The sequence below is a fragment of the Crassostrea angulata genome, chromosome 1, assembly GCF_025612915.1.
Source record: "Crassostrea angulata isolate pt1a10 chromosome 1, ASM2561291v2, whole genome shotgun sequence".
NCBI classification, from domain to species: domain Eukaryota; kingdom Metazoa; phylum Mollusca; class Bivalvia; order Ostreida; family Ostreidae; genus Magallana; species Magallana angulata.
Genome location: NC_069111.1, coordinates 17,622,671 through 17,636,755, shown reverse-complemented (window position 1 = coordinate 17,636,755; position 14,085 = coordinate 17,622,671). Strand labels below are relative to the sequence as shown.

The 14,085-nt window shown below is 34.0% G+C and overlaps 1 protein-coding gene and 1 pseudogene across 1 annotated transcript in view; one reads left to right on the top strand and one right to left on the bottom strand.

Moving 5' to 3' along the window:
- The window catches only part of LOC128181427 (SCO-spondin-like), a 39,933-nt gene extending 35,254 nt beyond the window's left edge, over positions 1 to 4,679 (top strand). The window contains exons 28-31 of the mRNA XM_052849825.1: positions 3,688 to 3,861; positions 3,963 to 4,133; positions 4,214 to 4,335; positions 4,538 to 4,679. Coding sequence (XP_052705785.1) covers positions 3,688 to 3,861; positions 3,963 to 4,133; positions 4,214 to 4,335; positions 4,538 to 4,633 — 563 coding nt within the window. The 3' untranslated portion in view covers positions 4,634 to 4,679. The remainder of the gene's footprint in view (positions 1 to 3,687; positions 3,862 to 3,962; positions 4,134 to 4,213; positions 4,336 to 4,537) is intronic.
- Positions 4,680 to 5,117: 438 nt separating this feature from the next.
- Positions 5,118 to 6,929, bottom strand: LOC128177893 (uncharacterized; annotated as a pseudogene).
- Positions 6,930 to 14,085: the final 7,156 nt, after the last annotated feature.

Below are 14,085 nucleotides of genomic sequence, written 5' to 3'. Positions count from 1 at the left end.
CAACTGTTATTGAAACAACTGATGTATTTAGATTTTCATTTAACAGTTCACTATCTAATTAAAGACCGGTGTTTACGGTCTTAAAAAGTGTTTCAAGCAAATTGTCATGATGTAAATTTTGAATTTACCGGATGGCAGTAAATACAAAAGGACAGGGGCGTACAAGGCGTTGTATATCCCCCACTTGGAGCAATAAAGACGAACGATTTTCAGTTTAATTACAATGGAGTTTAGACCCATAATGGGTCAAAATTCGTGGTTTTAACCCAAAACATTTACTTTTATTAAATTAATTATAACTGTCAAACAAATAAAGTTTTTCACCGTACCTGTTATGTATCAGCGTAGGTCAGTGAGATTGGTGGAGGCTTGTAGACTTGTCGGATGAGAGGGTGTTCGAATCTTGGCCGACGTGTTGTTGTTTTTTTTAGATGTCTGTGGTTTTTAAGTAAATCATTTTTTTAAAATAAATTCATCACAATGTCGCATAAAAATAGCGCTAGCAAAGATATGAGATCATGATGTTAATGTTTAGAAAATAAACTAATAAACAAACGAGATAAGTACAAAGTATAAAAATATATTTGTTAATTTGTCAGACAATGCTGGTTTTTTTTTTATTATACATGTACTGATGTACACTTTCAAATGTAAAGGACTAAGTGTGGTAATATACATTTTTCGCCCCCAAAATTAAAGTTTTATAAAAAGCTTTAAAATAAGGTGGAAGATAATTAAATTTGTACTTGAGCAGACCTGCGCTCTATACTTCTGAATGCAAAATATAAAGCAAAATTGAGAATATATTCATTTTTTTGCAAATTGCAAATTTGCGGGAATAAGGTCCTTTGGGTGACGTCATAGATAAACAGCGAATGAGCAATAATCACTAAAATCAAGATTAAATTGATAGACAGCCTCTGTGTATTGATTTATAAAGATTTAATTTTTAAACGATACTATTTAAAAATTGGGGGCAGATATTTGATCATACCGCGCATAATCATTTCAACATTCTGGGAGCGGGGATTTGTCAGGCATTGTACGCTCTTGTCCTTTACAACATGACAACTGTTGTCATGTTGTAAATTTTGTATTTACTGCCAGCCGGTAAATTCATAATTTACAACATGACATAATGTTTATCTACAATTGCTAGGATTTTTAATTTAATGTAAACAAAAACAGTATAAATTTATGTGCATGTAGGTTACTAGTATTGGCCTCATTTGTATACAATGACCGTAAGGATTAACAAAGAGCCAACATACATTATCTTTTTACACAGCAGCTACATGCTCTCATGATGCCGATTGTTCGAGGCATTCTTGTAGCAGTGGACATGTGTCAAAATGCAACTCACAGAGACAGTGCCATTGCGAGCGGGACACTTCCTGTACCCTTGACACAGATTGTAGCAACCACTGTTTTTCGGACCTCACAGCAACCTGTAGCAACGGCCAATGCCATTGCCAAAGAGGTAAAACTATAATTTATTTGCCTCATCCAAAAAAAGTCAGTTTGTTTTGTAATTGTTGCTGTCTTCGTCAGTCCAAAGGTCAACAAATACAGACGTCAGCAAATTATTGCATCAAGTATTCCAATATTTTTGTAATATGTTATGATAAGATGCAGTAGATTTATATCAACCCTCATCTTTTTACAGCAGGCACATGCTCTTCTGATGCTGATTGCTTGAGTCAGTCTTGTAGAAATGATTCTATGTCAAAATGCGATACCCATTATAACCATTGCCATTGCACGCAGAGGCCAGCTTGTGGCCATGGTCATGACACAGACTGTAGAAATCTTCATTGTTCCTCAGGCTTTAAAGGAACCTGCAGCAACGGCCACTGTCATTGTCAAAGGGGTATGCCTTATTATATTATATTATATTATATGCCTCTTCCACAAGAAGAGGAATATTTCATTTCTACTTCTTGTTTTGTTCGGGGGCAGGGGGAGAGACTTTTACTATTCCTTTTCATTAAATCAACATCGAAGAAATAGTTAAAATGTTATGGATTTCTTCGTATGGCCTATAAGGCCTTTAATTTTTGCTAACCTTCATTGCTTATTGTAACATCGAGTAAAGAGGAACACAACTGCTGTTAATATTATTGTAGAATCGACACAATTGATAAGTTGTTCCCTAAATACGGACTGTGTAAATTATCATTGCTCGTCTGGAAGAAGCCCGTATTGTCGTACTACGATTCTAGATGGCCATTGTGATTGTTTAGGTAAGACCATTAAGGCTCAAAATAATAAAAGGTGCAGGTTTGCTCAATTGTATATAATGTTATATTTGCAGATTTGTTAGTACGTGCAATTCTATACATATCAAAAAGCAAGAGAACAATGCAATCTTCAAAGGGCTTTAAAATTACATTTTAATGGATTTCTTCCACAGCTGACTTTTTTTCTCCTTATATTTTAAAAGTGCAAAAAAACTATTACTTTCATTTATTTGATATCAAAACAATAAATAAATCCAATTAGTACTGAATTTCTTCTGTTTTTGGATAACTATCGAGAGGTTGCATAATCATATTCATTGCTATTAACATGCTTAGGTTGCTGGGTTTTTTTTATTAATCAGAGTGTCAAGTAGATTCCGACTGTTCACAGCATTGTCCACATCGCTATTCCAGAAAATGCCAAAGTAATAGGTGTGATTGCCTGTACGACAGTAAGAAATTCAAATGTATTATCAGAGGTTTTAAACCTGACAGCGAATCTGAGGTACAACCGTTCTCAGTATTCTCACTAAATGAAAAAAATATTATAGAAATGAGACACAATCAAATATTATATAAATCCATATCACGCATCATCTATATAACGATTATTTTCCGAAGGGGCATCAGCCCACTGTTCCAGAAACAGCGACTGTGTAAATCTCCAGTGCTCATCAGGACATACTCCTGTCTGTTCCTTATCAACCCAGTCATGTCATTGTCAGGCAACCTGCTATACTCACCATGATTGTGTGCACATGACCTGTCGCCATGGTTACTCAGTATGTTCCGCATCACAAAACAACGCTAAGACATGTATGTGCCAATCAACCTGTTCGACGCAGGACGAGTGCACAAATCATGACTGTGGTAGTCATCACAAATCCTACTGTCAATCCGGGCAATGCTATTGTTCTCGCCAATGCTCTTCCAATTCATACTGTTCCTCCGTCCATGGATACTGTGAACATAGCAGAAGCAAACCGCACTGTTCAACTTATCTGGGAAACATTTGTGTCTGTAAAGGTTTGTAAAAAAATTGTATTCCTATTTGCTAAATTCTGTAAAGTATTCTACTATTTACACTAGTTTCCCTCTCTAGAGTGTGTACACGATAGCGAGTGCTCTAATCTTCATTGCCAACCATACCATTCGCCGATTTGTAGAAACGATTCATGCTCGTGCGAATCTGATCCAAGTGAGTTATGGTTTCCTTTAATGCATAAAATTCAATTTCAGCATACATGTATTTGTTATTTTTAGAAATACGAAAGGATAATCAATCTTTCTGCTCTTAGAAAAACACATTTCACTTGTTTATGTCCCTTTATAAGATTCATTTACATTACCATTTTAATAACACATTACTGCATTTCATCAATACAAAACCAATACTTTATACACTTTTTTGCATACTCCAGAGGAATTTTAAACATTTTGTATTCAGTTGATGGAGTGTGGAGTCAGTGGGGATCCTGGTCGTCTTGCAGCGTCACGTGTGGACCAGGGCGCCAAACGCGTGCACGCTCTTGTACAAACCCAGCACCTGCACATGGGGGTCTGTCCTGTAGTGGTAATAGTTATGAGGAGAGAAGTTGCAGTCAAGTTTCATCTTGTCGGGGTAAAAGTTTGTTTTACGACAATTTTATTTTTGACATAATATTCATGTGTTCCAACTAAAAGGAGGGATTGTCTTTACTTTGATTGGGACTTTTTCAAAAGTTGATGGTGGATGGTCAAATTGGATGGCCTGGTCTACCTGTTCAGTTACTTGTGGGGCAGGAATGCAAACACGCGCTCGCATGTGCAGCAACCCTGTTCCTAGCAACGGCGGAAGTTACTGTGTTGGGGACGTGTACCAGACACAGACGTGTGCCACAGCAGCTTGTGGAGGTAGAGTTTCTGTTTCATATGTGCCACTTTGAATTTCTAGTGATGGAAGAGACTCCTAAAATCTAACTTTTTTATTACAGGGCTAGCCTGTCCAACCTGTGACAACAATCTTGTTTGTACCTTTAATAACACTTGTGATTCCTCGGAGACCTGCATGATCAGGTCCTACCATGGCACGAGGTTCACCGTCCACTGCTCCAAGGTAACGTTTTCTGAAAAGGAAAGGGGTACATGTAGTAAGAAAAGAAGACACTTTATATTGAAATTACACACAAATCATTATATTTCATGCACTGGAAATTGATGTCTGGAGTTTTATCATGTTGACTGTAGATCAATTTTCATGCATGTCTACATCAGATTTTGATAATTTAAATTTTGTCATTTCGTTTTCGTTTTGATAGAAGGAGGATTGTGCCTTTATGAAGTCAAATATTCACGGAGAGATATATTGCTGTGATGACCACAGTTGTTTACAACGATATCTTGGAGTTGCATAACTAAATAATTAAAGAGTCATCTTATGTCACTGTTGATTTATACTTATAAAATTAATGTTAATTTATGACTGCATGTTTATTATTTATAAGATTTTTTTTTAAAATCGGAAGTAACTTTTTTATGATGAAAAGATATTATCCGTGAAATTAAAAACATCATGGGAGGGAATCGTGAAAAGTTAGATACATGGAATTAAAGACGTTTACAGTATACATTTCATTTAGAAAATAGGTGATTGTATATCAAAGAAAATGGGAAAATGAAACGTGTAAAATGCCTACATTTGGACAAGTAAGATATTGTAAACCAAAATAACGTTAAAAAAATATTAACAAATTTGATAATCGATTTTTACAAAATCGTTTAATGTATTTGTAACAAAACATTGATTTCTAACCCTTGAATATGTTTAATTCCGACAATATGTTGATTTAAAGATGCGTATGTGTGTCAAACGTCCAATGAATCTCACTTTTTAAAACCTCAATCTCTTTTAATTTTTAAAGACATGCAGCTATGGTCGTCCATGGAGACATTCCTTCTGTTGTTGTTTATACACTGCAGGTGGACCCAGATGGAGCAGTCTTGGCATTGCCTCCAAATCCCAGACTTTGTCCTCCGACCAAAAGAGTTTTGGCAAACGTCATCGTCCTCTTCTGACGTACCATCCATCAGTCTCTGCTTTATGTACCTTCTGTATCTGGCCACATGACTCTGCCTCATTATCTGCACATTTACGTTGCAGAGAATGGCTTCGGCATACCAAAAAGAAAATGCTAAATTTAATAACCGCTAACCTTTTAATTAAGTTTGTAATATTTAAAATATACTATAACTAAATTTCAACATCAACAAACCATTTATTGGCATAACCTTATAAGTTCATGCTTTAAATAACTTACCATAAGGACAAAAACACTGCAGCTGTTGCTATCTCTTTGACGACTGACTGCTTGGTGGTAACTGTAACAAGATAGCTATGCTATGACCTTGATTCAAAACCCGCATCCCAAAACTCTTTGATTGACAGTTCTAACAGCTGTATTTGTTTGGAAGCAAAACATACCTCTGGAATTTAAACAATATATGTTCACTCATGTTCAGTACAGGTGGACAAAGCCAATGAGAACTGTAGGTCAAGAGTTTGAAGGTATGTAAACGTCTGTAAAGTGAGAGAGAATGGGATGAGATCAGGACAATGGGAAGAGCTCATAATAACGAGTTTGATTTAAAGATTAGAGAGAGACAGTACTTTGTAAATCTATACGATCAGTCACGTATCGAAATAAAATTGTTAGTAAAACTTACATTGAACTTTTGTCGTCCACTTGAAGTGGACAGTAGGCTAACACACTGTTCCATTTCTCTAACCCTTCCGGACTAAACTTTTCCCTCTTTTACATGTACTCAATCATAAAAAACTACAAGAGATTATGACATACTTTGTTCAATAAAATGTTTGTTCAATAAAATAGTTTTTTCAATCCTTAGCCAAAATACATGTAACTGGTTAAAATAAGTGAGCCAATTGCAAATGTCTATAAATACATGTTAGTTCAAAAAATAATTTTTCGTATCCAATATTTTTTCTTTCCTAAACAGATTATTAAGATATAATCATATCTACAATTGTTATCTTTTTTCCCTAAATGATTAAATTTTAGGTAATACTGATGGTTAATTTCTTGATTATCCAGTCTCCTTAAGCAAGACCAAGATTTTTCAATAAACTATTATACAAATAAATTCAAAACATTGTGAATACATGTTAATCAATGAAACAAGCTTTGTTAACTTAACAAAAAAAATCTCATTTAAGTTTTACAACAGACATTCATATGTTCGAGCATTAAAAATACCTTATTGAAGCAATAAAAGCTAAAATATCCAAAATTTGTCTTTTCATAGTGAAGCAATGCATGCCCCTATAATTACAAAGTCGCATATTTTACCTCCACTTGTATTCTATATCCGGATGTTAGTGTTCTAGGGGACGCAACTCCAAAACTGTTTTTTTTAACATTGGTAACCAAAAGAATCAAGTGGTGGTTACCGCAGATAGGCTTCGTGATGAAGGCATAGGTGGAAAATATCACCTTTGGGTACAGCCAGGACAGGTAGTCTCTCCTGGTCCATTTCTCCATCAGAAAGCAGGGGAGAATGAAAACCTCATTTTCTGTAGGAGTGCCCCCCCCCCTCTCTCTCTCTCTCTCTCTCTCTCTCTCTCTCTCTCTCTCTCTCTGCAGGAGGCCAAGATAAGCATGTACGATCTGAAATAATTAAGCAATCGTTCATTTAAGACACATAGGTCAGCACATGTTTAAATTTTTTGAGTATTATGAGGTGATGTGATCAAATACATTAAAGCCCTTAAGGCTTTTTGATCGATTTGATCACGCCAGACCATATTTGATCACCTGATAATATTCAAAGAATGATTCCATATTAACTATCTATATATAATTTTAAGCAACTGTGCAATATAAATTTCAAATATTCATTGATCAAATGTATTTTGCTATAATTACAAAATTGATTTTGTTATAAAACAGCCACCGGAAAACTTAAATATGAATAAATTGATTAAAATGTTCCAACTAGTTGTTTACTTGTTGACTTACCGATTCATCCAGCCAATTCTGACAGTCGAGGCAATGGAGATCTTTTCGTGTGATGGAATTGCAGCCAATAATAAATTATTTCTTTGATACAGACAACTTGGGGAATGGTCTTAAAGACGACACTTTTTCTAGGTGATCTGGAACTTCGGCGATGGTCTCCATGCTTTCATGGAGCAGCATCCCTGATGTGAGGACGCCACAACTGCTGCTGACAGTCTTCGGTCGGCATGACACTCAGGTATTTTCGATGGGGAGCTGATATTTGGTAGTGCCTTTGATGTCACTTTTTTAGAAGATCAAACTTGGGGAATGGTCATAAGGACACTTTTTCTAGGTGATCTGGAACTTCGGTAATGGTCTCTATGGTTTCATGAAGCAGCATCCCTGACATATGTGAGGACACCACAACTGCTGTTGCCAACACTGCTGAACACAGTTTGGTGTGAATATCTTCAGTCTTCACTTCCGTCAGAAGAATCTTGAAGACAATGTCGTAAAGTTCTTCATATTCTTGTCATGTGTATCAGCAATGAGAGGCAGTCTTGGATCGGCACTTAGGGATTTGAAATTGGGAGCTGATTTTTGCAGTCTTGGATCGGCACTTAGGGATTTGAAATTGGGAGCTGATTTTTGGTAGAACCTTGGATGTCACTAAAGTTTGGATTGCTGCCAAATGCCCTGCATCTAAGAATTCTTTCAGTCTTTCTCCGACTCCCTGCTACAAAACTACAAAACTGGTGATGATGATCTCGTAGATTCATCGTCTTTATTTGGCTCACCTTCACTTTGCACCGTCTTAAAAGACACCTCATTATCACGCTGATGGTCTTTTACATGGTTTTCCGCTGTGGAATTCGAAGCTGTCATCACTGGTACTAGCCTTTTCACTTCATCCATCACATTGTTTTCTCCTCTTAATAACTGTCACGGTGACTTGATTAATGCTTTCTCATTCAGTGAATCGCGTCCAATCCTGGTAGCAACAGAAGTCGTTTCCTCTTTTAATTTATCTTGAATTGATGACATGTTATTTAAAGAAATTTTCTGTAAAACATGTAAACATTATGTGTTCCCTTTTCAAACTGATTTTTTAATCATTTGGCGCAATTTGTCTTGCTGTTATTCTACGGTTGCGCGGACACCTGCGTTAAGAGGGGTCAGGCTTGTACAGATTTCCCTCTACATAAATATCTTGGCAATTGTGTTTCGCCAATAATTGTGTGAGGTGTGTTTCAATACGACATAAAGAAATTCGCAAACCTCATGAACAGTGATATGCACCATTTTTTGATGCAGGCATCAGCTGCTTGAGAGTCTGCATTAATCTCTCTGATACTGATAGCCCATTTGTTCGAGAGTGGTATAATGCCGAAGTTGTTAGTCTGATACCATTGTCCTGCACGGATTAACGGAAGCATTAAAAACAAATTGTGGTTCATTATGTGAAACTAGCTTAAATTGTCTGACAAACTATTTTAAGAAATATTCTTCTGAGTACATCAACTGTTTTCTCTGCTGTGGTTGACGACATTTGTACTACTTCGGGTCATTTTGAAAATGCACCCACTACTACCAAAACCAACCAACTCTCAACACCAAACCAAAATCCTGGCCTGGTTCAAACAAACTTGGGACCATGTGATGGACTGTATGAAGATGTGTTTGTCGTCTGGGTTAGCCAAGGTATAAGTATAAAATGTACATTTACTTAATATGTTTCTATCTATTCCTTATATTGCTTAATTTGTACTGAAAGAAAGATATATACTAGTTTTTAAAAAGTCAAATTACCAGATTTATATTCAACTTTGTATGGAATACAAGAGATTGTATAAAAAATACTCATATTGGAGAAAAAGGTAAAGGGAAAATTTTAAGCATTCAAAGCGGTATGGATTCCAAGGTAACAAGTCCAGTCTAGCATTATTCATTCAGCAATTATTTCAAAGGTATATGGAATATATGGAAGTTATGCTGAAAATATTGCCTTATTTAACATTGTACATGAATTCATTGCAATCACTTAACCATTAAAAAATAAGCAATAAAGTAAACGAAATGCTTGATCCGTAAACAGGTTTTGCTTGTTATTTTTTTTCTTACCTATTTACCGCTGATTTGTTTGTTTGTGTTTTTTTCCTCTCACACCATTATTCAAATTTTTCATCTATTATACAATAAAAATTAATTAGTATGAAATGGCATCTTACTTCCATTTTTTTAGAGAAGCAAATAATGAAAGAGAGCAGGTTCGTTGACTTAACAAGAACATTTGTGCACATGAATGTAAAAGGAATATCCCAGGGCCAAGCAAGGAAGAACGTGTTTTGTGTCGTTATTTTGACATGTAAATTCCGAATTTGAGGAATTGTGAATGAATTTTGAAATAACTCGATTACACTTATAATAAAATTAATCAACTGGACATCTGTTAGAAAATTATGAACAGAAAACGTTAGAGAAACTACTGCCGTTTATTCAATGAAATGTACAGTTTATGCACGCACTTACGTTATATTCTTAAGATTGACATATGAACATAAAATCAATCATAAATTTGTATTTAGTTAATTACATGAGCAACAGAAAGACATAATCCAGCGTTTAAGCTATAGCCCTGTGCACATGTTATTGGTAAACCCTGACCCTGACCGGAATAAATTGTGTGACGTGAAATAATAATATTTTTAAAACAAAAGAGTTCTTTATCGTGTCAGCCTCTAGTAAATACGATTTCTATAAACTTTAAATGTGTAGTCTATTTTAAAAACAGCATGACTACGTTATAATTTAAACCATATTTAGATACCATACATTATATTTATTTGTATGATAAGATATGTTTATGACTTTCCTTCCCCTTTTATTTCTGCTATTTCAGAAAAGGAAAGCAAATATTAATTACGTGTTATGTTATTTTTTGTTACTAAAATTTTCTAGATTTGTAAAAATCATGTTCATATTGGCCACACATGAGTACCTCTAAGAAATTTTGCTGGGATGTGCAAATCTGCAGTATCTTTCAGTGTTGGAAGTTTAAAAGAGGTACTCAGGTGTGGCTACAATCAAATTTTGGAAACACTGCAGTAAATTCAACAATTTCAGTTATTTTTAACGACCATGATATGTTTTTCCGCATGTGAAAAACGGTGATGCCGAGGTTAAAAAAATACGTATGTATAGAAGCGGGATATCATGCCCTACATTGTTAGATATGACAATGATAGGGTTATCTTTGTAAAAAGATCTTAATGATTATGACTGTAAATTTGATTTTTTTCTCATTCATTTCATTCTTTAATATATATTCTCATTGAGGGTAATTCAGATAACATGGATGAAATACGAGGATATGAAACCAAATAGTTCATCTGTCGACTCAAAATTATGGATTTGCATGTTCTGTAGAGTGAAATTAACGGAACGCTAATACTTGATATATAGGATTACAATCTAATGAACTTTTTACCTCAACGTTAAATGTGATGTCCTAAAAGATCTGTGGTATTTTGTGCCGATATGTGTTAATCATATTTTTATGAACAAATGAATGGTTCTGATTAAACATACTCCTGTCTATTAGGTGCAGCTTCTATGCAAACATAATGTTTTATTATTACAAGGAATAGACAGCACAGAACAGTTTAAACTACAAGCAAAATAACGTGTCAAGATCTAATGACTTTTTCTTGTTTATTATAAAGTTAAAACTGATTATATAACACATATAAGAATAATGTAGAGATTTTGTTAAGTTAAATTTTCTATTAAGAGTGTTAGTTTCAAAGAGGTTCTCAAGTTTAGCTACAATCAAATTTTGGAAACACTGCAGTAAAATCAAATTTTAACCGGGTTTTCAAACGGAAAAAATCCGGTTATAGAAAGGGGGAAAATGCGGGCTTGAAAATGGCGGACGGGAGGGCGGGCAAATGCCAAAAGGGTGCCCTTATTGTATGGATTACTCTTCCTACAGTTTTCAAGATAAGAAGTTTTTCTTTAGCAGATCAATTGGACATATGTATCAGATGTGTGCATATTGCTAGGGTTTTGATTTCTGATGATTTCTGAAAAAATACCAGCTGTTGAACTTAATCATTTTTTGGCAAAGTATTGCATAAAGAGTACCCCATTTCATGTGAAAGGTACATGTAGTTAGTGTTCACCAATTCAGGGTTGATAAATGGATTATAGATATTAATCACAAAAAAGAAGCCCGGTTTGTTGTCACATTTTAACGACCATGGTATGTTTAATCGCAGGTGAAAAACGGTGGGGCCGAGGTTTAAAAACGTATGTATAGAAGCGGGATATCGTGCCCTACATTGTTAGATATGACAATGATAAGGTTATCTTTGTAAAAAGATCATCGCATGATGGCTGTAAGTATGATTCTTCCTAATGCATTTCATTCTTTAATATATATTCTCACTGAGGGTAATTCAGATTATATGGATGAAATAGGAGAATATGAAACCAATTAGTTCATCTATCGACTCAAAATTATGGATTTGCTTGTTCTGTAGAGTGAAATTAACGAAACGCTAATACTTGATTTATAGAATTACAATCTAATGAACTTTTTACCTCAACTTTCAATTTAATATCCTAAAAGATTTGTGGTATTTTGTGCAATTATGTGTTAATAATTTTTGATGAACAAATGAATGGTTCTGATTCAACAGAATGTATTATTTTTACAAGGAATAGAAGGCACAGAACAATTTAAACTGTAAGCAAAATAACATATTATTATCTAGATCTAATGATTTTTTTTTTTTTTTTGATAAAGTTAAAACTGATTTTATAACACATATTAGAATAATGTAGAGATTTTGCTAAAATTAATAATATCTATTAAGAGTGTTAGTTTTCAAACAATTCAAAACCACACCAAAGACAGTGTAAATGATTTATCATGAGAGAAACTTTTGAAATCATATAAATCATTCGATCATTCTGTTTATTGTAATACACTGATTTTAACTATGTGAATCATGATGGCTTTTTCATAGAAAAATATTTGTTGTGAATTATTACAAATGATAAAACAAATACCAATACTGATTTATTTATTTATTTTTTATTTATTCTATCAACTTACAAAATTACAACAATAATTTTGATAAAAGAAGATTTTTTTAACTTTCATCTTTCTTTATGCTAGTTTTTCAAAATGAACTTTCCTCATTATATGCAAGTTTTAAATTAATCTAAATAATTATCTATGCTATTCCCAGTTCGCAGTTCATTATTCTTAATTCAAAAGTGAACTGCATTCTAGAATGCAGTTCGCAATTCAAAAATTTATTTTTTATATTTTTGGGGCTGTTATTTTCAAGGTCATTAACTTGTGGTAAACCACTACCAATGTGTAAATATAGTGACGTTGTTTTATCTAGTTTTTGAGATTCGGCCCCTACTTATAGTACTTTATTAATTATAATAGGATTTTAAACAACGGGCTCACAAACAACGAGGGTCCCTACCCTGTATGGCAGAATGGATTCAATTAAAAGTAAATAAAATGACTGCCTTTTATAATTTAATACATATTTTAACAGATGAAATTCAAAGAAAAATTCGTGAAAATGTGGAAGGAGAACTCGTAGTAGGTCACATCTTTATTTTAAGTTTAGAAAAGGTTATTATGCATATACTGGTTAAAAGAATTAACCTACATGTACATAGTGTAGTCATAAAACGAAGTGAATACTTTAAACAAAGAGGACTCCGCAGTATTTGTAAAGAAATACGTATAATTCGTTAGTTATTAGGGACGCAGGTAGCAACAGAAAAGGGTCATGCAAATTGTAGTCCGGGATCAAAATATGTTTAAATAAATGTACATGACTTTAAAGTTGATTTTGTGAATAAGAAATGTTAATACAATATTGTTTATAAATGAGCTTCCCCTTTCGCCGGATTGGGAAATTGAAGTTTGTTAGGAATGCTGGGACTTTTGGAAAAGTTTGCCTTATTCTACCTATATTTAAAAATGCATCAAAGAAGTCCGAAAATCTTATAAAACGTAATTTTTCATCCTTAGGATGGTCTTAGGACTGGATAAGTGCTACCCAAAGTTAAGATAAAGCTATAGAGCATCCTTAATTTAGTAGAGCATCGAGAAACAGTATTTAGACTAAGGCGTATCCTCAGACGTACGTATGACGAACCATAATCCCAAAATAGCTTCATTAACATGCCTGCAGCATTATATACGATATAAGGAGGCGCACTTGGTGTTTTTGCGTTAAACTACAATAAATAGCGTAAGTTACAATCACTACTTCTAGTATACATGCATCAGTGAAGTTTTATTAAAATTTATTGTCTGGTTCTTTTATTGGCCATCTGAAAACACCTGTACATTTACTAAAGGAATAATTGTAAGGTGTTATAGGCAATGTGATTCTCTACCTTAATTATAAGGTCACTAAAATCTACCATTTGTCTTTTAAACACGATTACCTCAAGATATCAAAATTAACCAACTTTTGCTGTGAATTTATACAAAACCTCAATTGATCATAACGTGCATTATTGGATTGTTCGCCTACCGAGCAAAGGAACAAAAATACCGTTTTAAGAATTAGATTCTCTTGCGAAAGTAAATGTTTTATCAGCTAACTGTTATTTGTGTTCTATCTAATAAATGGTTTTAAAACTGTATAAAAATATTTTCTTAAAGATATCCACAGCTATATTCATAACTTTGTTTTTAGGATAAAAAAATTCTTTAAAAAACATGATGGTCAAGGGGGGGGGGGGAATTAAAATTTATACACTTGCTATAGATATGTTGACTATTGGTCCTGCTTCTGTGACTTGAT